General features: G+C 35.6%; 2 protein-coding genes across 2 annotated transcripts in view; both read left to right on the top strand.

The window, feature by feature from the left end:
- Window positions 1–11,238, top strand: part of LOC126828160 (transmembrane protein 26) — a 30,312-nt gene extending 19,074 nt beyond the window's left edge. Inside the window, exons 2-4 of the mRNA XM_050557756.2 lie at window positions 2,225–2,396; window positions 9,319–9,522; window positions 10,174–11,238. Of these exons, the coding sequence (XP_050413713.1) occupies window positions 2,225–2,396; window positions 9,319–9,522; window positions 10,174–10,668 (871 nt within the window). The 3' untranslated portion in view covers window positions 10,669–11,238. The remainder of the gene's footprint in view (window positions 1–2,224; window positions 2,397–9,318; window positions 9,523–10,173) is intronic.
- Window positions 11,239–19,701: 8,463 nt separating this feature from the next.
- On the top strand, window positions 19,702–24,562 carry LOC126827948 (protein rolling stone). The gene is made up of 4 exons (XM_050557529.2): window positions 19,702–19,779; window positions 20,846–21,077; window positions 22,924–23,031; window positions 23,894–24,562. Exons 1-4 carry the CDS (start codon window positions 19,702–19,704, stop codon window positions 24,340–24,342), a joined length of 867 nt encoding a protein of 288 aa, XP_050413486.1. The 3' UTR covers window positions 24,343–24,562.
- The last annotated feature ends 2,422 nt before the right edge of the window (window positions 24,563–26,984 follow it).

The raw sequence follows: 26,984 nt of genomic DNA, 5'->3' as shown, positions 1-26,984 counted from the left end.
CACAAACTAGGTCATTTCGGGACTAACATATGGTTCAATTTTATTTCAACAATTCGCTTGCGCGTAGGGGTCTTTGGCAGTGGAAGGAAACTGGAGAACCCGGAGAAAACACAAGAGGTTAGACAGGCGACACGTACACAGCGGGCAATTGAAACCACGCCACTTCATTCAATGACAGACCATAACCATTTTGCCACCGAATCCCCCACTTAAAGAACAGACACGTAGGTTTGATACCGAAATATTGTCCATGCGTTGGTTAACAATCTCTGAGAAAACAAGATGGCGGCATGTAATTAAAAGAAAGCAGTGGGACCTTTAGATGGCCATAACTTCCTTTAGAATTGATAAATTTCAATAAATTAATGTGATTTTTAACAACATTATTTATGATGTGAAAATCTAGATCTGCTTGTAATATAATGTCAGTTTAGCTGTCTGCTGGGTTGTCGTAAGGAGCGTCACGGGTGTGTTGGCCAAATGGCTAACGGTTATGAGAAGTGCGAGGGATTAAACGTAAAGCAGATTCTGCGATTATTCGCAGGAAAACGAAGTTTACAGAGGATAATCCAAGAATTTACGTAGGCTTCGTTATTTATGGTCAGTTAATTGAGAGTAATGATAAATACAAGCTGTAAATGGACCCCCCCCCCCCCCCAAGTTACATACTTAAAATAGAGAGTAATTTGAAGCAAACTTTTGATAAATCAGTTTGAATATGTTTTCAGTCCAAATATATCATCAAATCACACATTTTTTTACCCGGGAAGGCATCTTTGATATATTCACTTTCATTAAATCAATAATATTATCACTTTAAAACAACTAAAAACGACTACAATATCATTTTATAAACTGGACCCTTTAATAGAAACAATAATTAGAATCGTGTGTTACGTGATATGTGCCATCCGTATATTATTAGATATCTGCGTACAAGGATTAACGAAATGGAGTATTTAATCTGTATACTTATCAATTATGAATAGTATTTTTTCTTGTATAAACCTTGATGAAAATTGCGCAACAAAGTACAGATATAAATTGAAAAGCCAAACTCATTCCAATACACGTAAAAATCGCTTGATAATAATGAGTGATTATATCTTGCAAACATATTTGTAGAATATTCTGTGTACACTTCGTGGTGTTTTAGAGAATCGTCCGTGTGTGTAATCATGATTAAAAGGAACCTCTTTATGAATCCTCTTCAGCTAACATTAAATGACTTGTAACTATGTAAATACATCTTAAATGAAGTCATGAAGTGTAATCGAAACTTAAATCGTCAATTAAAATAAATGTCGCTGGAAGAACCTTTCATGATATGTTTCCTGTAATATTATAATTCTTATACGAAATGATATCAAAATAAAATTTATAGTTTCAAACTACTGTGTGCTGGTCTGTCCATACCCATAGGAATTAGTTAAAGTGTCATTAAAACGCAATCAGTTAGCAAAACATTATTTAGATATAATCAAGCACAATCTTATTAATGACAACACGAGAAAAATGATTTCAATTAAAGGATATATTGTAACGAGGATGTGGTTATTATACAAATTCCTGTTTAAACAGTAACAATTAATAAAGTACATTTATTGATTATTCGAACATTCAAACTCAAAAGATTTTCATCATTAGACTAATAGACGGAACGGGATACTGTGTAAAAACATAATAATGCATCAAACTGTACCTCTTTCGAATCATGCCGCTGATATGAAAAAGAACGATGAGAGCTCTAAAGTATTACGGTACAGGTTCTACCGGACCAGAGTACAGTCGAACGCAAAAAATGTAATTATCTAGGTTTCTTAAAAATAAAGGCATTAACTATAACATTTTACGTCAACATTAATATATGAATGATATTGACCGGTGTCATACAAACAGAAATTATATGATTTAACATCGGCATCAAGTTAATAACGTTATAAAATATCGCCAAATTTCGCTACCAGCCTCAAACTTTACGAAAAGAAGTTATGAAATTTAAAACATTATGACTCTCTGTAATAATTTTCTATAAAAGGTTGACAAAGACTGTAGAGAATAGACTACTTAGCATTTTTTCCATTATTTACTTATTAGTCGAAAATGTTCATCATTTAAATATGACCCACCCCCAACACCTTAGAAGCATCAAAATTCAACTAAGATCACTCCTTTATTTTTCTGGAATTTTTTTTAGAAAGTTCTTTCTTTTATTAAAATTCAGGTTTTGTCCCAGTGTATTTCTATACTTGGCCAGTGTGGTTCCTGCTATTTGGTTTTTGGAACTTCATGAAATGGAAACAAGGATAGCATTGCGTCATGGCAGAAACGAATCAGCGTTAGTTGCTAATAACACTACCATACAAGACCTGAGAATGAATATAGAAGAATTAGGGGTAAATATTTTACACCATTTTGTTATTTTAGTAAAAAGCGGTTAATACCATGTGTTTTTTGATTGTCATTATTTTTGCATTTATAATGTTCAGCTTTGTGATTGGTCAATGAACTATAGTACACTAATTACGAATAATGTAATCAACCCAACGGAGTAGCTCTTATTGGCATGTAAATGATTTTGACAAAGTGCTCTATAACTTTCATCAAATTGAACCCCCCGTTGGTTTTTGATAATATATATGATATTGACTTTTCATGACTGTCTTAGACCGGGTGCCTGCTTCAGTTAATCATACTAAGAGAGGGAAATTGTCTGATAGGGCATAATTGTTTGTCAATGCCTACTAGTCAAACATCTGGATTGCTGCCGGGAATTAACCTGCCCATTTAGATGGTGTGGGGGCCTAAAGGGAGCCCATTTTCACTTTTAATCATACTTTGGTAGGGATGGAAAATTTTGATAATATTTAATATATAGGTAATACTGAGTCGAAAAACACCATTGACAGCAACTTTTTGTTGACAGTGACCTTGGACAGCAAAGCTCAAGTGCTGTCCAAAATTCATTTATTCATACTAAGTGAGGGATGGCTAAAACTTTTTGAATATGATTCATTAGACGGTTCCAAACATTCCTACATCATTGCCAGCAATTTCACAATGACCGGAAGTGGCGACAGTGACAGTTAAATACCACAACATGGCATCGGGTATGAGGCATCAGATATAATCATACATTGAGAGGGATGGCTGATTTTTTTACACAATGTTAAAATATGTATATACACTACAAAAATACAAATGACAGCAATTTTACACTGACCGGAAGTGTCGCCAGTGATGATTACGTAATAGGCCCCATCCTCAGATATAATCATACATTGAGAGGGATGGCTGATTTTTTTACACAATGTTTAAGTATGTATATACACTACAAAAACACAAATGACAGCAATTTTACACTGACCGGAAGTGTCGCCAGTGATAATTATGTAATAGGCCCCACCCTCATATATAATCATACATTGAGAGGGATGGCTGAATTTTTTACACAATGTTAAATTATGTATATACACTACAAAAATACAAATGACAGCAATTTTACACTGACCGGAAGTGTCGCCAGTGATGATTACGTAATAGGCTCCATCCTCATGAAATTGGGTGCCTGATAAGGCTATAAATTCACAAAATGTTAAAGTATCTCCTACTGCAAAATTACGATGGCAGGGCATAAATGGCAGGGTAGCTATATTATCTAAACCAAAGTGTTACTCTTCTATATATACCATTTTTGTAGTGTATATACATATTTTAACATTGTGTAAATAAATCAGCCATCCCTCTCAATGTATGATTATATCTGATGCCTCATACCCGATGCCATGTTGTGGTATTTAACTGTCACTGTCGCCACTTCCGGTCAGTGTGAAATTGCTGGCAATGATGTAGGAATGTTTGGAACCGTCTAATGAATCATATTCAAAAAGTTTTAGCCATCCCTCACTTAGTATGAATAAATGAATTTTGGACAGCACTTGACCTTTGCTGTCCAAGGTCACTGTCAACAAAAAGTTGCTGTCAATGGTGTTTTTCGACTCAGTATTACCTATATATCAAATATTATCAAAATTGTCCATCCCTACCAAAGTATGATTAAAAGTGAAAATGGGCTCCCTTTAGGCCCCCACACCATCTAAATGGGCAGGTTAATTCCCGGCCGCAATCCAGATGTTTGACTAGTAGGCATTGACAAACAATTATGCCCTATCAGACAATTTCCCTCTCTTAGTATGATTAACTGAAGCAGGCGCCCGGTCTATCTGTCTTCTAATTAAACATGTTATTAATCTTATATGACCATTACAAGCTATATATGATATGTGTACAGCACTCGGCATGACCTAAAAGGAAAATGCAGTGGTCAGTGCATCATACCATGACCTGATAATGACTTCAAAGGAAATACGCAGTGAAATTACATATACCATAATCTGATAAATAAACAATACCATACATGATGATGACCCTTATACATTGTCGGACGCTATATAACCAAGAGTTTACTGACAGTAAGCCAGGCTTGGAATAGAGCTCCTCCCGACTTATATCTATTTCATGTTCTTATGCTGATCTTCTGTTATCTGTAGTGCTACATAATATAGATAGAAGAATTGCTAAAGTATCTTCCCTTGCTTTCTTCTTTTCACTACTTTGATATTCCTGTAGTATAAAAACTATTCTCTTTGTTCGGATTATTATTTTTTTTTTCCTCGCGTTTTTGGAAAAAGTACATGTTCTACAGAATAAAACTCTATACTATCCAAAAGGTATTTATTTCAAAAGGTAGATGAATACCCAAAACTTTAAAAATCATAACAGGAAGTGACGTCATCGACAAAAATAGACCAATATTAGACATCAAAGGACACCTTTTTTTTTCAAGCAATTTGAATGCGGTTTTCACCAATTTGTAGCTGTTTGTATTTCTCAACTTTTATATTCGGGCATTGTGGCCTCTACGAAGCATGCCTATGGCCCAATTTTAAGGTCAAAAGTGAAAAGAGTGAACATTCTGAGCGTAACTTTTTTATTTTTGAATATTTCGACTTGAAACTTTCAGAATACATTAAACATGCGTGGATTAAGCCAAAAATGTCAATAAAAAATTTCCAATTATCTGCCCTTTAAAGATGAAGTCAAATTTTAAACTTCTTTAGTTTTGCCTTATTTAACAATATTTGTTAATAAGAGTCGTCTATCAACGTTTTAGAGTAATCTCATTAAAGTTAAAATTCACCGGAAGTGCCACTATTTTGAAAATGTAAGTCAATCTTCAAAATCCTACCCGCGCTACAATTTTTATCCGAATGTGAATAGCATGATATTTTTGGAAAGCATTCACTATTCGCAATCGATTGTCGCAATAGGAATTTGATATTTGACCTAGATTTATTTAAAGTGATGTCATAAAATTCAAGTTTTTTCAAAAAAGTGTAAGACTTTGAAATCAGGTAAAATGTCAATGAGTCATTTGGTGCATATTCTAAAATTTTTTTATCAAAATCAGTTTATAAACAAAGGTTCTGTGCAACTTTAAAAAAAAAGAAGATTAAAGATACATTATGTGAGATAAGATAAAGAGATGGCAGTTCTCGCTATAATAGTTAAAAACTAGATAGTGTAAAGGTAATTTGCTGAAAATTTCAATCAAATTGATCCACTATGAGCCGAGAACGAAGCGGGTGAAATTTTTTCATAATCTTGGTCATCATTACTAAAATCATTAATATAAACAGTATAGTCTCGATTATCCACTTTTTTGATTTAATTATCAATGGCCGTTAGCGGCATATAGGTATCTAATCCAGCCAACATCGAAGGTTAGCCTTGACATCGAGAGTTTATTATGGTCTGGATAAGTTAATTAATGTCTAATTAATAATTTAGATAACATTTCAGGCCTAAAGAAAGACTTGTAATAAGCTGATTTTGCTCTTGCATAATGCATGTTTAACCTGAAAGCTCTTCTGTGGTACTGTTATAAAGAAAAACGACTGTATCATACCTAGAAGATTTGCAAGTGTCGTTAAGACCATTTGAGCCTTTTTGAAAATCTAATCTTACTTTAATTTTTTTCAAAAGAGCCGTGGGGGCTCAGTAAGACGCTGCCTCGCTAAACAGAAGGTTCGCTACCGGTATTTCCCATGGTTTCCTCATGAAAGGCCTGGCAATGTACAATGTTCAGATGGGGCAACAATTGCGGTCCCGTGCATCAAAAGGAACCCTTGGCAGTTTTTATTCGAAATACGGATAGACCGTCAACTTCTATCCGATTTTAAAAACCGTTTAAATATATCACCGTTACGCTATAATGCATAATGATGCTTGAGTTTGAATTTCGTAAAAATCGGATGGAAACTGCCCGACAGAATGGCTGCTCGCTTCTTGTACGCAAATAGTGTAAAATTATGTAATACCAAGGTTGTGGACCCTCTAGAGGTCACAATTTTTATCTGTTTTAATAAAACTTAAAATATGTTTATATCCCAAAGATCTTGGTTCCTGTAGATTCGCGCATATCGGGCCGTAACTTCTTGGACTATGCCCCTTTCTCGTATTATACAATTTCCACACAGATAACAACACAGATATGTCTTATATTATACATGTTCCAAATTTACATTTACATCACAGGTATATCTTATATTATACAATTTACACACAATTTACATCATATATACATTACACTATACAATTACCATATGCATCGTGGACGTTGTTTAAAAATAATGTTGTGTACAATACACCTACAGCAACCATTCTAAATATTGTTTTCGACACCGTTAAACATTCAAGCCATTCAGAGACCAACGATGCATCTTCGGAAAAGTACACATCTAAGCGTTCGATCAAACCATGTGGAAATTCTAAAAAGCAAGAAAATACATGACAAAAAAGCTATGTCTGCCAACAATCAAAATAACTGTCAATAAAAGCAAGTTAAAGAGTCGTATATTTCATACTACAACCGACAAGAAACTTTTCGGGGCAGATTCTGAATAAATATATATCTGAACTTTATAACACAACATAGTTCTATGGATACCATTCACTATAATATAGTAAATTTGTATGTTTAATAAGGACCAGTGAAATATCGTCGAAACGTCGTGTGTTATATAACATAGTGATTGTGTCCATAGAACTGTGTTGTGTTATAAATCGCTCGGTGCGGTTTCAGTGGTGCAGGACGGAGGGCCTGACAGGGACAGCTGTCTAGTCGCTCGGATGGGACGAAAAACCGAAGTCCCGTGTACACATTAGCGTGCACGTAAAAGATACCTTGGCAGTTGTAATTCGATATAAGAGTTGGAATTAGCGCCGCTGTCCGGGCAAAATTTCCCTCATAGCATACTGCATGGCGTATGCCCGTCTTTATTAGCCCAGTCGGTGCAGAACAGTCGGACGTTAACGTCATTTCATTTCATTAAATTTCATGTTCAATCGCTAAATGTCATTCAAAGATTATACTAAACTTTGTTCCCGCTATTTGCATGACAAATGACAATATTTCCACCAATCATGAGACACAATTGAAGGTAATGTCAAAATCGGCTATATATAGGGTTATTACTATTAGTATATTAAACTTGTGCATTCATCTATACACGAGTAACCGAAAAGAGATATTTTTCCCTTTAACCCAAAACAATTGTGTTATGGTGCAGCACTCAAAGTTTGACGGAAAATAATAAATGATATTTCCCTTGACGTCCTTTCAGAAATATTTGACACTGAATCAAGCTGACAATATATCATCAGTCTGTTTTTATTTGAATGATCTAGCAACAACGTTGGATCAATAAAAAGTATTTGTTCGTTCACCTTCAATTGGCAATATAGCGCCATAATTGTTATAACTCATTATCGAAAAGCGAAACTCAAAAGTTTACCAATTTCATCAACAAAAGGTATGATGTGAAATTAAATGCAATAATACAGTTTTTTCCAGACTGAATGATTGTCTCTTTCTAATTGCAGTGTATTGTTCAATTCCATCCAGAACAGCGTTCATTTTTTTTAAAAAGGGTTATTTTATTACTTCTTGTTTGCTTATTTGCTGGAACGCAAACTTTAACCACTCCATAGCGCATCCCTAGAGGGTGTTCTTCACATTATTCTCCTACATCTTTGCATTTCATATGTACTAATGTAGCGGATAGCAATATAACAGAAACATTCAGCGCTTCTTGAGGGTATTGCATATTATCAAAGATTTAAACAAATTTATCAGCCGTATGATCAGTTCTGTTGTTTCTTTGAAAGTTTTTATGCTGTTAAGACATATACACTACAGTGCAGTCTAATAACATCTGCAAGGAGTAGTTTTGACACTGGGATGCGATGAAATCGCTCTTGCAGATGATCAAAGGTCCTCAGATTGATTATTTATCATTAAAATTTAATTAAAAAAATATAAGAAAACACTCGGATTAAAAAGAGGCCCGTCAAAAGATTATTATCCAACATTTTGGTGGCATTGGCTTTGTACTATCGTCTATTTCCACTAAATCATAGAAAAGGATCTGCAGACCTATAGACCTAATGCTTCAACCAAAATACAACCAAAAAATGCAGACAGCATTCATACAACCACTATCAATCAGGGTAGCTGCAGACCCATTAGAGGGTGGGGGGCGAATTTTTAGCGCGTACGCGTTGTATGATAAGGTCTGTCGTTGAGTCATCTGGCGTGGTTTCGATTCCCGGTTGTACGTGACAAGGAGAAGGCCTCCTGTCCAACATCGCAGGCAAGCGAATTATGTAAATAAAATTGAACCTAGTCCCGAAATGACCAGGTTTGTGTCGAGTGGGACGTTAAACCCCATTTTCTCCCCCACCCTCTCTCTCTGTAGATCCCATTATGTTTTCTAAATTTAAGCAAGAAATCCCAGCCAATCCAATCCATGGCCATATGCCTCAAATGGAAAGATTACAAAATCATTCACTAATAACAGGACCAGAACTTGAACTGAACATTCACAAACAATAGTGTTATTTGCAAGACATTCATCATCCCTCCAATAACGATCAGTCAGCGGCTTAAAAACGCATGTTACTGTAACAAAACTGACACAGTTATATGGGACAACAGTCACTGGTTTATTATTCATAAACACGACGTTTCGATAAGTATCCTCCTATCGTTATCGTGCTTGTGTAATAAACCAGTGATTGTTGTCCCATATAATTGTGTCAGTTTTGTTATGTTTGCAATCGCTAAATGCCACTAAAGGAGCATGTTACTGTACTCATCGCTGCCCTTTAAATTATATTATTGCATGGAATATTTTAAATGCTACAGTGTTCATATTTTTTGTTGTTTTGTATATAATCTTTATTATATCACTGCAGCTTGAAATAAATATTCCACTGACATTATCATCTGATTTATGGTTACGTGTCATAGAACAGTTTCTGCTACTGATGTTGATTGTTGGACGATGGATGTTACCAAAAGGCCCTCTGTCACATGATCAGTTATCGCAGTTATTATTGGTCTATGTTGGTACAGCTGCTGATATTGTTGAATTTTACGAAGCCTTTAGTGAAGAACAGGTAACAGCTTTTCGTCGATATTCAGGAAAGCCAAAATACGTATGGCTGTTCAGATTTATGATATCATAACAAAACGTTCCGTCAACACGTCACATTTCTAAATTGGATTAGAAATAATAACAAATTGACCTGAAAAAAACAAAACAGCGAATTTCCCAAATATCCATTTGACTACCAACCGAGGTGTTATTTTCATCTCATTTTCATCTAATTCACTTATTAATGTGCTGTGAAGTAGTTCTCGTTTATGGTCCGACCTTTCGGTGTTTAAAATAGACCCCATTAAAGTTGCCTTATTCTGAATTCTTAGAGTAACGCTTTGTTTTTTGATTCACGAACCAGAGGGTCCGGGGTTCGTTCCCGATGTTGGCCTATAAAGTTCCTCTGGTCAAGTCATTCGGGCTGCACGAAACCAAGGTTACCCGTTAGTGTGCACATAAAAGAACCCCTGAATGTGGGAATTCAACGATCGTTGTCCGGGCAAATTTACCCTCATAGCACATTGCACTGCGTATGCCCGTCTTCATTATTAAGCTTGGTGCAGAAAGATTAGATTTTAAAGCCAATTTTGTTTCATTTCAATTCCATACTATATTGGGGAATGACATACCATTTTAATTGTTCTTTAATTTTTCAATTTATTGTTTACAGGTGAAGTACAATCGTTTTTTGTGTTACATCATTTTGGGAATATGGACAACAAGTTTACTTCAATTTTCCCTTGTGTTAACAGCAACAAGGGCTAGGCGAGACCAATCTGGGGTGCCATCTGCAAACGTAGGTCGAGAGTCGGAGGGCACCGAATGCTGTAACCCGGAAATATACGGGATTGTAATATCAATCTTATTGCAGGACCTACCTTTTCTAGTAATCAGGATGCTCTTAATATTCAGATACAAAGTTGTCAGTTACACCAATATGTTCTTTACTTCTAAAAACACCTTAGTGATAGTACTACTTATTTATCGTCTGGTTGTCATAGAGACAGCGGCTAACAAGGTTTCTGGTAAATCTCATCAAAAGTCGCGGGTGCGGGATGCTAGGAATGAACTCGGGAATGTTAATCTGATATCCCCTGGAAAGACACCGTCACTTATGGACGATAAAAATGGAGGACCTTGGCGGCGACAAAACACGAAGGTCTGAGTTGATCCTGTAGCAAAATGGTTTTGACCACAATATTAAAAATTAACTGATCATGTGTTAATAACTCAATTTTGAGATCCAGATTTTGTGTCCTGGTGTAACAGTCTTTTAAACTGGATTATATTTTGATAGAATAAATATTATTGTGCGTATTTATACATACATAAGCATATTTGAACTAACATGCATCAGCTGTTATCTAACCCGTTTTTAACTACAGTCATAAAATGTTAAACGCTGAAGAGTTTTCACCTAAACTAAACCCAGATAAAAGTCAATCAATCCAACACTTTTATGTTTTATATACTATTCAAAAAAAGTAGGGGATATTTGATTTTGGGGGCATAATACTAAAATATGCAAATGACTACGAAAAAAGTCACTATAGAACCTAACAGAAGAAACATTTCCAGTTACATGTGACGCCCAAACGCACCAATAGCTACCGCATGGAATGCAGGTGATGCTTGGGATCATCATGGGGGTCCAACCCAAGATTTGCACGACTCTGACTTTGAATGTTACAGTCATTGTGGCATTGAATTCCAGGGTGGAAACATCAGTTTAATTGTTTTAGTGACCAGAAAACAAATTTTGATATGCGTCGGCTTACCCAAAATGAAAGGTTACGTGCCCTTGGCATGCTACAGATCGGCACAACACAGGCGGTTGTGGCGCGGACGATGAATGTTTCTCAGTCTGTCATAAGCAGGCTATGGTCCAGATACCGTGATACACAATCTGTACAGGACAGACCACGCTCAGGTCGACCAAGGGCGACAACTCAAGCCCAGGGTCGATTTATCCGTACCTTGGCCTTGAGAAATCGTGTCATCACAGCAAATCAGATCAGCGCTCGTCTTCAAACAGACACTGGTGTGAGAGTGAGTGGCCAGACGATTCGGAATCGACTGCATAGGGGTCACCTTCGCGCCCGACGTCCTCGCGTGATCCCTTGTTTGAGAGATCATCACATTCAGGCAAGACGTCGTTGGTGTAGGGATCGTCAACACTGGGATAATCGACGCTGGAGCAATGTGATGTTTTCAGATGATTCAAGGTTCACTGTTGATTTTTTGGACAGACGTAGGACGGTTTGGCGTCGTCGAAACGAGCGCTTCCAAGACGTTAACGTCATCAGACATGATCGATTTGGGGGTGGTTCTGTTATGGTGTGGGGAGGCATCACTGTTGCTGGAAGAACGGCTTTACATGTTGTTGCAGGGCGTGTTACAGGCCAGTACTACCGGGACAACATCTTGGCAGTCCATGTTGTGCCGTTCGCACGACGTCATGGCCGCCGTTTCATCTTCCAGGATGACAACGCAAGATGTCACAGGGCCAGGATAGTTACAAGTTACCTCCAACAACAGAACATCACCACATTACCTTGGCCAGCACTGAGTCCCGACCTCTCCCCCATCGAGCATGTCTGGGACATGCTTGGACAGAGGTTACGTCAACGTCAACAACGTCCTGCCAATGTCCAAGAACTTGCTGCTGCGTTGCAACAGGAATGGGACAATCTGGACCAAAATGACCTTAGACGTCTCATTAGGAGTATGCCACGTCGGATCAATGCTTGTTTGGCAAACAGAGGAGGATTTACCCGTTACTGACTTGGTTGTGATGCTGTGGTAACTTTGCTGTTTGACCCCGGGTATCATTTTACCCTTATAATGGCCTTCTGTGCCTTACTTAGTCTAACGATCATTTGGAATAAATCGATGAATGTGAACTTCATTTCATTTTGTCATTTGTTTCTTCGTCAGTTTCATAAGGTGACTTTAATAACACTTAAAAATCAAATATCCCCTACTTTTTTTGAATAGTATACATAGATAAGCCGAGGACACGTCCTTTAGACTTTTAATTCGATAAAAAAAGGGGGAAAAAACCCGTAACAAGGAAATGAGACTCTTGAACCTGCACTGATAATTGGTTTGTGAAAAAATCTTGGATTGTAGCCGAATTTTTTTGCCTGTGACTACTGCTTTCATCATAATGTCGATTGTTTCATATAGCGTACATAACTTGAAACTTGAATTGTGATGAGTAGATTTGTATTTTATCACTACTAAATATTTTAAAAGCATTGGCACACTTTTAACAGATTTTAAAGGTACATAAAGATTTGGGAAGTATTTTACTGCATCATAATGAATTACGAGGATTAAAAACCCAATATACAACCCATTGTTTTTCTTAGTCATAGTGTGGTTTGTGTAAAGGGTTCTTGATCTGTATTGTAAGAAATATATTTCTTTTATAGTCTATATTCAACGGTGTCTTCTCTGGGTGTCTGTGCTAACTCATAGTTTACTAGGATTTGTTTTACTAAATAAATTAATTATTTATGGTTCCTTAATAAATCAGTTAGTTATAGTTCCTTAATAAATCAATTATTTATGGTTCCAGAATAAATATATTATTTAATTAATTCCAGAATAAATTAATATCTATTTAATTCCAGAATAAATTAATATCTAATTAATTCCAGAATAAATTAATATCTAATTAATTCCAGAATAAATTAATATCTAATTAATTCCAGAATAAATTAATATCTAATTAATTCCAGAATAAACTAATATCTAATTAATTCAAGAATAAATTAATATTTAACTAATTCCAGAATAAATTAATTATTTAATTAATTCCAGATTAAATTACTTATTTAATTAATTCCAGAATAAATTAATTATTTGATTGATTCCAGAATAAATTTATTATTATTAAATTAATTAATTCCAGAAAAGGTAATTATTTAATTGCAGAAAAGGGTAATTATTTAATTAATTAATTCCAGAAAAAATTTTATTTAATTAATTAGTTCCAGAAAAAAAAATCAATCATTTAAATAATTCTATAAATAATTAAAGATACATTATGGGAAATAAGATAAAGAGATGGCATTTCTCGCTATAATAGTTGAAAACTAGATAGTGTAAAGGTAATTTGCTGAAAATTTCAGTCAAATTGATCCACTATGAGCCGAAAAAGAAGCGGGTGAAATTTTTGCATAGTCTCGGTCATCATTACTAAAATCATTAATACAAACAGCATAGTCTCGATTATCCACTTTTTCTGATTTAATTATCTTTGGCCGTTAGCGGCATATAGGAATCTAATCCAGCCTACACCGAAGGCTAGCCTTGACATCGAGAGTTTATTATGGTCTGGATAAGTTAATTAATGTCTAATTGATAATTTAGATAACATTTCAGGCCTAAAGAAAGACTTGTAATAAGCAGATTTTGCTCTTGCAGAATGCACGTTTAATAATAAGCAACATACATAATTAATCCCAGAATAAACAAATTGTGTATAGTTCCTCAGTAAAATAATTGTTTATAGTTACCTAATAAATCAATTATTTATGGTTCATTAGTAAACAAACTAATAAATTAAAAAGTTTTAGCCATTCCTAAATGAATGAGATATTTAGCTATTTAATTAATTTCTAAATATATTAAATATTCAGTTAATTCTTGAATAAATTAAATATTCAGTTAATTCCTGAATAAATTAAATATTTAATTAATTCCTGAATAAATTAAATATTTAATTAATTCCTGAATAAATTAAATATTTAATTAATTCCAGAATAAATTAAATATTTAATTAATTCCTGAATAAATTAAACATTTTGTTTATTCTTGAATAAATTAATCAATTAGTTTATTCCTTAATTAATTTTCTTATACAAATTATGGCTCATTACCCTTAAAGTGTGCTTTTTGACCAGTGTGTTTAAAAAAAACCAACCCAAGATTGTGTCAATTGTACACAATTTTTTATTAAAGCATTGCGAAATTACACACAATTGTGTCAAATTTATTTCACACAGCACCTTGTTTTATCAAGACTTCCATTCCACATTAAGGTACATGTATGCCACCAATTGAATTAAATTTTAGGAGTGCACATTGTTCCGTTGAACTAGATGATGAAAGAAATAAACTTCTGAAAACACACTTGAATGAGACATAGGCTAAGTATCAATATTTCGTTTAGAAGTTAACGATATTTGATTTTATAAATAATTCAAAATATAATTTTTCTTTCTTAAACACATCTACGCTGTATATACATCTCATGTTGATGATAATAAAATAATATTGAAAAAGTATGGTGATTCAAACAGCAAGTGTACGCGAACAATCGGTAACTAATATTATTATTACTTGTCTTGGAGTTACGCCCAATGGTAAAGAGTATGTACCATTTTTCCGTGGAACAGCCTGCTTCCCTTTAATTAATTCGTTACATTTCTTACATCCATGTGGTTATCACTTATATCTATAACTTTATACTCGATCCATGCCCCATTCATAAGCCAATCTTTATTTGGCCTTTTATCAGATTAAAGTTCTGCGGTATAGAAATGTGTCGACGTGTTAAGCGGGGTATTTTAAATGCTTCATAAATACGGTGCACAATTTCGCTTCACCAATAGCTATTGTTTTTTAAACTCGGGTATCGGTCTTTTGTTATGTGATATATTTATTTTTATCAAAATTATAACCAAACAGAGCTTTTGCAAATCGATGTCTGAAACACGCTGGAGGGTATGGGGATCCAAAACTGGAAATGTATCTTCATCATCCCCATCTAAACCATGTAGACTTGCTCCAACGAATAATGCATTTGCAAGGAACGTAAAAATATTTCATCCCCAAGCTATTGTGTGGCGTTCACTGGAAGATCGTAATCCGCCAAAACTTTCCCCAGAACTCTATTGCTGGATGAAGGACATTAAGTTGAGAACGTTAAAGCCGATTAACTGACTCCGGAGTCTGTCATGCGGCTCATCAGACTGATGCGGATGCAAGAGTGACACCCCATGTGTAGGGTGACCCACCATAAATAAATATCTCCATATATCTCCATATATCTCGACAATTACGCCACATTATTGATATATATGCCAAGCCTCAAATCAGTTTCACACAATTATAGTCACTAAATAAACGATCATGTTGTACTTAATAAGCTATGACCATTAATCATCTACAAATTATAGACTGAAAACTGGTTCCAATTGTCGTCCATAACATCCAGACACTTTTGAGTAAAAGATAGGTTACGTGCCCTTGTTTTGAAATCAGTCTCGCTTAACCAGTCTATCGACCATTCTACGTCTGATTGACAGGTCGGGATAATCAAGACTACTTTTTTACGAAACATAACAGAAAGCTAGAACAAGAAATTGAATTTAGAAATAAGCACGTTAGGTAGCTCAACAATCGTTTTAAGAACCTTGTAAAAGTAAAATGAAACTACTGCTAGTATCATGTTCCTGTCTAACCCGAGTGATTCAGAGATATTATTTGTACTAAACCAAAAGATGCCGCTCTTAACGGTACAGTTAATGATAAAGCGATTTAAAAAATGAAACGAACGTAATTTCTAAATCTGCTGTAATAACCAAGAAGCTTAATTTCACTGCTATTCAAAATCGTCAACAATAAATTTTTTACGGCTGTAATAGTTGATAGATTTGTAGAGAATTGCACGTGCCATGGCTATTTATAGTATCATACTGTCAGAAAGTTGGTCTCGGCACGGCGAATGTGTACGCTTCAGTGGTAGTCTCGAACGATCAGCAGTGGACTTTATTTCTGTAGAGTACATGGGCCACCCTACCATGTGGTAGCTGCACTACGGATGGCTTAGAATGTACAGTATTTTGTGCCTGTGCAGCCAGAAACACGACTAAAGAATTAAACTGAATATTACCTAGTTTTTTTATGGGGGTTAATTTCGTGTTTTGTGGGTAGAATTCGATAATTTGTTTTCGAAAACCAAAAAAATACCCCCCCCCCCCCCCATGTCTGAACAGATATTGTTTGTATCTAAATATAGTTTGGTTTGGTGAAATAATCGCCCTCAACCACCGCTAAATATGCCGCTACTAACGGTATAGTTAATGATAAAGCAATTTAAAATAATAAAACGAACGTTATTTATAAAGCTGCTGTAATAACCAAAAAACTAAATATTACGGCTATTCAGAATCGTCAACAACAGATTTTTTATGACTGTAATAGTTGATAGATGTGTAGAGAATTTCACGTGCCATGACTATTTATAGACTCACAGATTCTTGTGTTGAGTGTTATCGCACCGCGTGACTAGCCAGAAATCACTTCGAGACACGCCACTGAAGCGTGCATATTCGCCGTGTCGAGTTCAACTTTCAGTGGGGAAAATTTTGGCTGCATGGGGCACCCTAACAACGTTGCTGCTTTCAAGGGAGTACTAGAATTTTATGTACAATGATTTGCAAACTTAAACGAACCTTTATGTTTCGGTGACACAGTGAAAACTGGGACCTCTTCGCTATCTAAAGTAACTTTGACATCGTCGTTACTTAGCGATTGTAAATCTAATTGTCCAAGCTGTCTCCCCACCCTCCTTTAGTAATCGTATGGATAGTATAAGCAAGTCAATTTTACATCGAATGGGGGTGGCTAAAAGTGGGGTGTAAACACGCGGAACAAGACTACTTGCATAGTATGGAAGAATAACGTTGCCAATATTACTCCTATGTTCACGGTGCAAAAAGCATAATATGTCAGCAGTTCAAAATACGTAGTTTTACAATTTTCAATTTTCATTGCTCCACAAAACCAATGTCAGTGTTAAAATACAGAATACACTTTCCGATAATACAAATAGAGTATAATAGTTATTTTGCACATTACAATTCTCCATTCTGCATTTTGCAGCATAGACAGAGGTATATTAGAACTTAGCATGGGGGGGGGGGCACGGTGGCTAAGTGGGTAAGACGCTGGCTCGCTAGCCTGGAGGTCGGGTGTTTGATCCCTGCATTGGCCGAGAAAGTTCATCCAGATTTTCCGGCGTGCCCCCCCCCCCCTTGTCAGTGGCAAGGACAGTTGTCTAGTCGTTCGGACGGGGCGAAAAACCGAGGTTCTGTGTATACATTGGCGTACACGTAAAAGATCCCTTGACAGTTGGAATTCGATATAAGAGCAGACCGTGGTGCCGCTGTAAGGGCAAAATTTCCCTAATAGCACAAATACTTTATATGGAATCTATGACGAACCTCATTTGCATACGAAAAAAAATCCTGACTATAGGACGGAAATGAATGATTTACGCGATCAATCTACAAGGTCAAGTTCAGTGGAAGGGTCTGAGATCAAGGTGGCATACGATAAGTCGTCGTGGCAATTTTGGAATATATGGAAGGTAGAGACAATTTTTGATAAAATATATGTAGTCTAAATATATCATCAAATCACCCAGTTTGTACACGGGGAGGCAACTTTAAAGATTCATTCCCGCGTACAAACTGGGTGATTTGATGATATATTGGGCCTAAAACATATTCAAACTAATTAATTTATCAAAATTTTGCTTCAAATCCTTCTCAAAACATTGTATTCGAGAGGGAATATCCCTGCTATAAAAAATCTATTAAAAAGAGATCATGTTTGTGTCACGAGACTTGGCTGACGCGCTACTTAGCAACGGGTGCAAAGCCGGAGAATTCATTGCATAATATAGAAGACGATGCTGTCTTTAATCTCTGTCTATTTATCATACATATCAAAGCCTAATTAAATTTTGAGTCAACTGGCGTCGTTTCGATTCTCGGGTTGTACGTGACAAGCAGTAGGGTCACCTGTCCAACCATATTTTTATCCCGAAGAGACCTAGTTTGTGTCGAGTGGACGTTAAACCCCATTTCTCTCTCTCCTATTTAAATTCTGGGATTATCCACTGCTCACGTCTTTTTCCGTGGGTTTTTTTTTTATCTCAAATACTGGTGTACGCTTAAGCTCAAGATCACGTTTATCAACATATACATCAAGCGCTCACTAATGCTGAGGGTTCAGACAATCGTCGCGTGCAAACCTTGACGACACTCCAGCAGACATCCCTAATCGTCGGGTTTTTGTTCTTGTCCCGTATGCGCCCCATGGGTGTTTTTCAGCGAATATAGTATTTTTCTAAAAAGATTGGATGTTTCTACTTTCATATATACCAAAATTGCCACACTTTTATTGGAAAAAACCCCATACCCGATAAATAGTTTTGTGGGAAAGTATTTTTAAAGTAAACATGAATATCCGTAGACCTAAAACAGGAGTGGTATATTCAGTAGTGTGGTGACTAAGCTGATCATCTCTTCATTAATCCTAAATATTAAAGGGGTGACACATTTGCCCATAAATATAATAAACTCTACTGGCCGGGTCTTTGTTAAAGGGACCATCCCGATATTAACAGGGTCTCAGATATAAAAGTCCGTGTACGTATGAAATTTAAGCGACAAAATACAGAGGAGTGGGGTATTTACCTTGTCTCAAAATTTCAGCTCAAACTATTGAGTCGTTTGGACGTGAACTTCAACACCGCTTATCCGGACACGTCACCCTTTTAAGATCTTGGGTCAATTTTTTCGTTGGGTGACCTGGTAATCTATTGCCGCTCCTTTATAGGTCTATACAGTGCATGACCCGCGAACTGTACTTGATAACGAAAGTTAAATTTCACCTACACGTTATAATATCCCTTGGGACACCGGTTTCCATTTCCAGATGAAAACTGGTGGGTTTAGGTTGTTTGAAAACGTTTCACGTATTAAGTTCGTTGCTCGGCCCTAAGGTAGAGGATTTTAACACAAAATTAAGCAGTTTTATTCCCCAAAATATAATCGGGATTGGCCCTTTAATCCAAAGGCAGATGTGGTCCGCCTTCTTTTTATTAGACGAAATTCATCAGGCGATTATTTCACAACAAAACAAGATAAAACTACTATGAAGATATTAAAGCACTTCTAGAGCTGATGATAAACTGTTGTTTTTTTTGATTGATATAATCAGTGACGACTATATCTGTGAGACAAGTAGTAATTTACTCGTGGACTGTAGTAATCGATGTATTTACGATAAGATTGTTTCGTTATCTAACTTTCTAGACATCTTAATCTGTCCAAGACGTTTACCTACCTATTGTTTCACACCATATCTTACCACACGTTACGAGGTGTTCAGTATGGCTATGCCAGAGGAATTACGTTTAAAAAATTTCGACTTGAATCATCCCGAGCCACGTGTTTTTGTCAAGCCGCAGGTGAGTAGAGAAAATGGCGATAGTTTTATTATATTTTCATGTTTAATGTTTATGAATTACCCAAAAATTTTGAAATTGTATTTGGATAATTAAACCTAACATGTTAATTCATTAATCCACTTAATGTAATCGACTACGTTAATCTGCACCATTGTTTTGGGTTGGCAGTTTTTGCGCAATCGTCTTGTATGAGCACACCCAAACTCCGGATATGACTGAAATCTAAAAAAGGCAACCCGTCCTACATTGTGTTTCTAAAAGGGACACGATTTCGTTGGATCTACAAATGCGCATGCGCTACTAATTATAATCCTATTCTTGTCAGACAAACGACTATTTTTCTCGATTCAGGGAGGAATGTGTTTGGTCATGGTAGCAATATTGACATATTTATAAAACGAGAAAATGTAAAATAATAGTTTGTCGTTATGCAGATGTCATAAAATAGGTTTCCTTCACGGCTTCGTGTATGGTATTCATAATGCCCAATTACACATAATCTACACAGCGTATTTATTGTTGTAATCATTTAGTGGCATTTAGCAATCGGAAACATAACAAAACTGACACAGTTATAACGATAAGAGAATACTTATCGAAACGTTGTGCTTGTGTATAATAAACCAGTGATTGTTGTCCCATATAACTGTGTCAGTTTTGGTATTTATTGTTGAAGAATAACAGCTGAATTTGTATTTATAGTTTTTAATCTATCACGAAATTGGTTCTGGTTTGAACGTTTAAAGATGATTTGTTGCTAGACATTAAATAGTTTTGAAAGTATAAAGTGACATTGAAAGAAATACCTGAACAGGATTTTGCTTGCGCCCCCCCCCCCCCTCCCCCATAGGCCTACACAGTTTGATAATCAATGCTCCCACAATCTACATGACCTTTGTAAAGCAGTATTCCAAAGACAATGTTCAATTAAAGTTGCTTATTTAAACCCTTGCATTTATAAAACAATAATTTTGTTTGATCTGCGTAGTCAATGAAAGCCCACAATGAAACTGGGATGGCAAATAATATAAATTGATACATGTATGTATTTGTTGTATTTTTACAGTGGGGCAATGATGCCTTTTATTTTGGCTGGCGTATATTCTGGGCTTTGTACCATACTTGTTGGATAGTTGCTAATGGAAGTCTAAATTACCAGCAGGCCAGTTCAGAAGCCAACCGTATTAAATGGTTTGTGTATTTAACCAACTGGACGTATCTTGTGTTAACGTTGGATAACCTCGTTCAGCTCTTCACAGTTATTTATGTTCATACTCGTAGAAAGGATATACTCAAAGGTAATTAAATATAAACATGTTAATAGTCATCTATTCGACCCTTGATTGGGGTCAAATAAAATTATAGACCTAAATTTCGGGTTACAGTCGACGGGACCTGGTAGCCTGAGAGAGGCGAAGGAGCGGAGCTTATCGTGTAGGAACCCGTCCTTCCCCCCTCCCCAGAGAAAAAAAAGAGGAAATTTGGCAAATTTGACGGCCGCAAACGTGTTTTCCTGGCGCGAACCGTGATAACAGGAACCTAGCATTAAGACGATTGTATTAACATCTTTTTATATCGTAACACCTGACTGGTTTGCACGATTAAAATGAATAGTCAGACCTTGTATGCCCCTAACGCGGTCACATGTGTAAAAATAAAATAGATATTTGAGTAACTTCCTTGTCGAATAAGTATGCCAATAATAATATATAATATAAAGAAGACGGTGTGAAATTGTATACGATAAATATATGGTTGGTGTAATTCATTATTTAAACATTTGGATCATGACGTGACTTTTAAATTTTTTAATAACCAGAAGCCTTTTGTGAGGGGTCTTTCATAGGTGTCTTCTTACCAAGATAAATCTAGAAATATCAGATGAATTTATACATAAAATGGTTTCGTGAAGTATAGGCGTACGCCGATGAATGTTAATATTTATCTGCCGCAAATATGTTTTCTTGCTATTCCAGCTTGTGAATACAGCAACTTCAATGTGGTCCAATACAGCCTACCTTAATCCCAAATCCCAAATAACCAATCAAACGTCGCTGGGTACGGGGACCTAGCGCTCCCCGAGAAAAATTTGAAAATTTAACCGCCACAAATTAATGCGTTTTTCTGCTATGAAATAATAATTCTTGTGTTCACTTTACTCGTCTGTCCGAAAAGTCAGATTGAGGTAAAGCCGAGGTTGTACACAGATCAGGCCCGGATCCAGGATTTTGTCGGGGGACGGGGGGGCATACATTGGAGCAATGGGTAATCATCAGAGTGTCGCATGCATTAGTGGTTTGGTGTAGTCCCCAGAGTCTTCGTCGCAGCCTCATTAAACAAAAACGCAAATCTGGGAATCCCATTGCTGGCTGCTGGTGCTGGTCTGAACAGTGATGACCAGTCTCACTGGGGCTGAGGAGGGGGGGGGCACGGCCCCCTGGATCCGCGCCTGCAGATCATATATATGTAGGCTAGCTTGTAAAGAACATATAGGATTAATTAATGTTTAATTATAACACAAACAGTGTCTAACAGACATATATAGAGAATTGAAAAGTCAATATCATATATTATCAAAAGCCAACTGGGGGTCAATTAGTTCTATGCCGAAAGTTATAGAGCACTTTGTCACATTTGTTGTTACCTGGTTTATAAGATGGGATCTCAACCCTGCGGCACCCGGGCACCAACACACGCCACACATACTAGATACATTGAGAGGTGGAATTCCAGGAAGAATAGGCAGAAATGCATGCCGATACTGTTTTGTATCCTATATAATTGATCAAACTGGAACCAAATCTTCAGGGGACAAAACCTGATTAATTTCGATCAAAATCAAGCGTTAAATCGGGCCGATCTGATGTGTTTAAGTAGGATGTTAAACCCCAATTCACTTCATTTCCGATGTGGTTATTTTTTTCTCAATAAGTGATGAGCTCGACAATTAAATTGCAGTTTCAAAATATTAAGCAGAAGTAATTTGTTTACTAATTTTAACTACTGTTTATTTCTGTTGCTCCGTAATTACCAGTGAATAGATCCCATGAAATTGTGCCCTGTGTATTTCCAGTCCAGTTACTAAATGTCACTGGAACAGTTTAACAGTATTTGTAAATGAACAGCTGTTCTGATTGTTTGTAGGTGTTGGTGAAATGCCATGGTATATGAAGTTGATGTGGGTTCTATTTAATATATCAGCAACTGGTTGTCTTGTTGTTACAATTCTTTTCTGGAGTTTATTATTTCCAGGTGGGCATAATATATTTCTTCTTTATAATTCACGTCTCATATTTGATAAAACTATATTCAAGTTAGCCAAAGATAGTGGTTCTCTTCTTGAAATAAATTTTACACTTTCTCGTATCTTAAATGGTTTAGTCGTAATACAGCAGTTTGAGTATAGATAGAATGAAACAAATTAATTCTTTAAACACTAAAATGTTTTCTGACACCAGGTCCGTGATCATATTTTGGTGAATAATCTAAAACCCATTGTTTCATTACTTGAATGTATACGACGACCAAATGTTATATTCTGTTTACACGTACAGTAAAATCGAATTTTAGCTGAGCACAATATATTTCAACATTGCCCTTTTATCTATTACGTAATATTGTTTAACGAACAACGATTTTTTTCTCAAAAATTAAATCATAAAATTCAGTCTCTTCGGTTTTGCCATGAATTCTATTTAACAAGGTCCGGGTGAAGGGGTGTGTGGCCATGTGGTCTAACACGGGTACTATCGGTCATCAGGAATTATATCGATTCATGCTTGACAACGTGTTTGGTTGGCTGTTTAACCCCGTTGGGGTTTTTTACCCCCCCCCCCCACCCAACTCCTACAAGCCCGAGCGCAAGCGAACATTTGAAATAACGATGTACATGTACAGTGTTGGTTATGACATGACCTAGTTTCTATTAAATGGACAGTAAACTTTACGATGTCTCTCCCTACGAATTCTGCGTCTTAACATTGTAACTTTCTGTGCAGAAATAACAAATAAAACTGTGATTGTACTTACTAGAATTCAAAATACAATTTGTGAAAATCACTAAATTTATAAAAATATATTACTTTGGTAATGCGTTTTTATTTATTTTTTTCAGCTATCAACAAATTAAGCGCTACGACGTTTAATGTCCACGCAGTCAATTCAATTAACGTAGCTTTAAATTTAGTAGTTACCCGTTTACCAACTAGACTTTATCATTTTTATCAACCAATGTTATACGGATTGGTGTATGTAGTATTTAATGCTGTATATCAAAGCCTCGGTGGAACCAATGCGAAAGGCCAACCGTACATATATCCGGTATTGGACTGGAAAAACAAGCCTACTTTAGCAATAATAATAGGAGTTACCAGTGTCCTAGTAGCAGTGCCAGTTCTCCATACCATAATTTTCCTGATTTCATTATTACGACGACATATAAACAAACAGATACAAAGACATATTTCGATGGAAACTTTATATAATTCGGAAACAAAACATAGACAATCAGATTATGAAATGGGGGGCAATGTGAACAATGTGGCAGAACAACCTGAAGATTAATAAAATGGGGCCATTATGCAATGGGGTGGGGCTATGTCCAAAGACACTAATGTATTATTTAAAGCACATTTTATTTTCATTATTTAACGTGGCAGTGAAGATTATCGTCACAAAATATCATTCAAGCATTCAAACCTTAAGAATACTTTATGTTGCTATTTACAAATTAGGATGTTGAATGTCCGTATTCCGGCAAGATCCGAATAGGAAAGTGTATCTACAGACATCAGATGTCAAGGTCTGCATATAGGAACTTAGCTTGAATTTAATCCTTGTGTATTGGACTCGGTTGAAAAAACAGCTAAGATTTATTGTCTTTAGGAAATACTCGGCTGGAGACTTTTCTTATTAATATAAATATTTGATTTAGGGTTGTATTTTGTTTATCTATTTATAATTTTCCTCTTCTTCTTCATACATTATTATTAATTCTAGCGAGTGTGGCATTTCTTGTTTATTTACATCGCTTCCTTCTCTACTCCTTTCAATTCGGCCTAGTGAGTACCATATTTCAAATATATTATGTATATAATTTTACTTTAAATCCGGAGCAGAACAGTAGAATGATAAACACCATTTCATTTCATTTCATTTTAAATCCGATTTAAGCCAAGACATTTCTTCGCGATTTGCATGCCTGGCGGTCCCTTTCATGAGACAAAATGTCAGCAGGTCAATGATCATCTGACAGTTGGAAATCGAAATAAGGGTACGCTGTAGCGAAGCTTGCCGTGGAAAACTTCCCCAATAGAAAACGAATATCCGGGTAATATTCTCTCCGTCGCATGATGACGCGATTAAAGTGTCGACAAGACGTTAAAGCCAGTTCCATTATATATATATATATATATATATATATATATATATATATACATAATAAATTACTTTACAAAACGTAAACGCACAACGAGCATATCGTTATATATATATATACAATATACATAATTAATTACTTTACAAAATGTAAACGCACAACGAGCATATCGTTCACATACATGTATATCTATATGTATTATTTAAAAAAAGAAACCTTCATAATGAATTGACTTGTAAGAAAAGATTATTAGTACGTGTATTTTATTTGTCTAATTAAATATGAATTAAACTAAATAACATATAGAATATAATTACTATTCTAACCAAAGCGAAGTTGCATATAAATATTGAAGGATTGTGTCTGATTTGAATGGATCAAAATATTTTTTTAAAAATAAAGGTAATTGTGTATTGTTTTAAAGGTCATATTTAACCTCTATTCCCTTATTTTGGGGCTTTACGGGAGAAATTCAACTCTGCGTATTCAAAATATGCCTGTTCGGGATTTTCGTTCTAAACTTACTGGATTTCTTCGGCTAAAAAATTAGGAGGCAGCTTATCCAAATTCAAAACCTGTCATTTACAGAGTTACTGCTACATTAACTAGGGCCGGACTAACCAGGTGGGTGTCCTTGGGCCTCGGACCTTCTGTATATTATGTGTGTATGTATGTGTGGGGGGGGGGGACGATTTACCCAATACTACCCAATACTTCCACAATACCACTCCAATATCACCACATACTACCCAATACTACAACATAATGGTGCCAAATGGGCATATTACTTGGGTTTTTTTTTCAAAAATAGTGAGATATATCGTGAGAAATGTACTTAAAATGTGATTACCGATGTCTGGCTGTTTCATTTGCCTCCCTATATCACCCAAATCAAGCAAATAGTAACCCAATACTACCAAATATTTATCAAATACTACCAAATATTATAAAATACAAACCTAATATCGTCAATTAACAGCACATCAGTATAATAATTGCAACGAATATTCGATGATTTACAGAAATTGAAATTTTTACGCAGTTATCTCCCTTTATAACCTACACATAGATTTTAGATTGCTACTCAGATTAATCATCTTGTTGGGCTTTGCAGTTCATTTCCAAGACGACGAAGTTAAAATAAGGAAAACAGGTTATTATAGATGCCTCCGCTATAGTGTATTCATACAATATTACACGTTCAATGCATATCAATATATAACATAACATAAAATAAAAAGAGTTTTAAAAGAAGTTAAAATAAAATTAGTTTATAAAATAAAGAGCCAAACATCCGGATAAAAGATTATTTTAGAGGTTGATTTAAAAATGTTCATTTAACGGTCGCGTGGCCTACTCAAAAGTCTTCTTATACTTAAAAGAAGTTAACAAAGATTTAAAAATGCATTAAAATAAAATCAGTTTATAAAATAAACAGCCAAACATCCAAATAAAAGAGTATTAGAGGTTCAAATAACGGTCTCGGTGCCTACTCAAAAGTTTTCTTATACTATAATTATTTCTTCATTTTGGTGATTTTAGTAAGATAACACGCTGTCTACAAGTGCACGCGGTCCTGTAAAAAATCATTTGGGTATGTCAGGAAAGCACGCGAATTTATCTTTATATCTGTCTTTTAATGACTTATTAACGCGACTTCTTTGTCTTTCAGTTCCAAACCAGGCGCCTTTGAAAAATCCCCTCTTGTCAAAATTTCACCGATTCTTCGAATATTGTCAATATTGAACAAATTCTAAGTATTACGGTATATATCCACAGGTGACGATGTCGCGGCGATGTCGTTACCACCTAAATGAATAGACGGTCA

The sequence above is a fragment of the Patella vulgata genome, chromosome 7, assembly GCF_932274485.2.
Source record: "Patella vulgata chromosome 7, xgPatVulg1.2, whole genome shotgun sequence".
NCBI classification, from domain to species: domain Eukaryota; kingdom Metazoa; phylum Mollusca; class Gastropoda; family Patellidae; genus Patella; species Patella vulgata.
Note: the sequence above shows the minus strand (reverse complement) of the source record. Positions and strands in the feature narration are given on the sequence as shown.